The following is a 2,130-nucleotide window of genomic DNA, read 5'->3' as shown; positions in this document are numbered from 1 at the left end:
CAAACCTGCTAAGATGGATATACAGTACTCCAAAAATGGAAAAGAACAAGTGTTGGTGATGATGTGGAGAAACTGGAACCCTAGTGCATAGCTAACGGGAATGTAAAATGATGGGGAAACTGTGGAAAAGTGTTTGGTGATTTCTCAAAAGGCTGAACATGGAACTAACATATGGCACAGCAATTCATTCCTAGGTAAATATGCAAAAGAATTGAAAGCAGGGACTTGACAGATATTTGTACATAAATGTTCCTAGCAGCGTTATTCACAATAGCCAAAAGGTAGAAACAACCCAAATATCCATCAATTGATGAACGAATAAACAAAATGTCGTATATACAGGGAATGGAATAGATATCTGCCATAAAAATTAGTGAAATATTGATATATGCTACAACATGGAATGACCTTGGAAACACGATGCTTAGTGAGATAAGGCAGATACAGAAAGATAAATACTATATGATTCCACTTATATAAAGTACAAAGAACAGGTGAATTCACAGAGACAGAAAGTAGAACAGAGGATGTCTTGGGCTGGGAGGAGAGAGGAAGAGAGGTTATTCTTTTACTGGGCACCAAGTCTTTGTTTGGGATGATGAAAAAGTCTTGGGTACAAATAGAGCTGATGGTTGCACAACATTGAATGTGTTTATTGCCACTGAATTGTACACTTACAAATGGTTAAAATCAGAAATGTGATGTTATGTATATGTTATAACAATAAAAAAGTTTTTGAAAATGGGTAACTGGTAAATGATTACTAAATATAGTAATCATGGATCGTAAGGAGGGTGACTTCTATATATTCACCCTTTCAACAATTCAAGACCAAAACCTAGGAGCTCTAGAATCCCTAAGGATCAGCAATAAGGGGCTAAAAGTGGGGAAACATGAAGCAAAAATATGAGAGATCTGCATCACCCATAGACGAGTATCTAAAAAGGCAGTCATGTAAAAAGTAAAAATGGAATTCAGCATGTAAAGGATGACAAAAGTGACCATCAGCATCAGGATGGTGTGGGAAGCTCTGGTCTCTGGAGGGCATTTGTGGTAGCGATTGGGGGTGTGGATATGCTGCACTCTCTGGCGGTGTCTGTGCAGGAGAAGCACCATGGAACCGCTGGACCAGCCCATGAGGCCAATGAACATGGCATCGGAGATGGACCACAGGGTGACAAGGTGTGTAGCGGACCTTGATGGTGAACAGAACCAATTCCTTTGTAAGTCAGTATCATTTCCCATGTCTTGTGGACCAGTGATTTTCACGGGAATATACATATGCAATAAGAAACTGAACATCCAGCAGGTACAACAGGAAGGACCAATGACCTTGGAGGCTCTTCCTCTGAGGATCATCCATGCCACTCTCCCAGGGATGAGAATGAAGACCTGATAGGTGCTCAGGACACAGGTGGAGCACAGGGTGGTGCTGCGAGCAACTCTGTTTATATAATATGCAAATTTACACCCAAGACTGGACAGGGGGTTCCTCAAAACAAAAGCCGCCTGGGCGTGGGGAATCCCAGTGGAGAGAAGAGCCAGGAGATTGGCCATGGCCATGTGGGTGCGAACCGTGTGTGTGGGCTTCTTCCTGAGGCCCAGCAAGATTGGAGACACATTATGGAAGAAGAGAATGACATTGGCCACAGTCCCAAACCCAATCTGTAAAAGAAAGGTGGTTTTCACAGCCACTTCACCTGTGGTTCTTAGGACATCTTGCTGAAAAGACATGGATATGACTTCAGAGTGGTGTGGAGCAAAAGGTGGTTATGCTGGTGATGACATCAGCAGTCTTCTTATGTAACCAACGTTGGAAAAGGATTCTTGCTCTCTCGTCTCCTGAAGGGAGATGCTGCCATACTTCACACGAGGGGCTCAACTTGGAGAACATACACTGACACCCCTATACTTTTCACCATTATTATTTTGTATTTATTTCTATTTACTTTTATATTCTGATTCTCAACCTGAATATAAGGTTCATGAATTTAGGAACTATGTCTCTTTTTTTCAACAATACAGTTGACACAGAATAGGTGGTAAATAATATGTATTGAGTATATGAGTAAGTGGTAGGAGACAAAGATAAGAAAGCACTGCACACTCCTTAGAATTCATGGTCCTCCT

At 41.5% G+C, this 2,130-nt stretch overlaps 1 protein-coding gene across 1 annotated transcript; it reads right to left on the bottom strand.

Annotated features, from left to right (window-relative positions):
- Positions 1–825: 825 nt before the first annotated feature.
- Positions 826–1,734, bottom strand: LOC101393088 (vomeronasal type-1 receptor 1-like). The gene has a single exon (XM_004439204.1). The coding sequence runs from the start codon at positions 1,732–1,734 to the stop codon at positions 826–828; it is 909 nt and encodes a 302-aa protein (XP_004439261.1).
- Positions 1,735–2,130: the final 396 nt, after the last annotated feature.

This window comes from Ceratotherium simum, chromosome 33, assembly GCF_057802395.1.
Source record: "Ceratotherium simum simum isolate JZ-2026a chromosome 33, ASM5780239v1, whole genome shotgun sequence".
Classification (NCBI taxonomy): domain Eukaryota; kingdom Metazoa; phylum Chordata; class Mammalia; order Perissodactyla; family Rhinocerotidae; genus Ceratotherium; species Ceratotherium simum.
The sequence above is the reverse complement of the archived record's forward strand: the minus strand, read 5'-3'. Positions and strand labels throughout refer to the sequence as shown.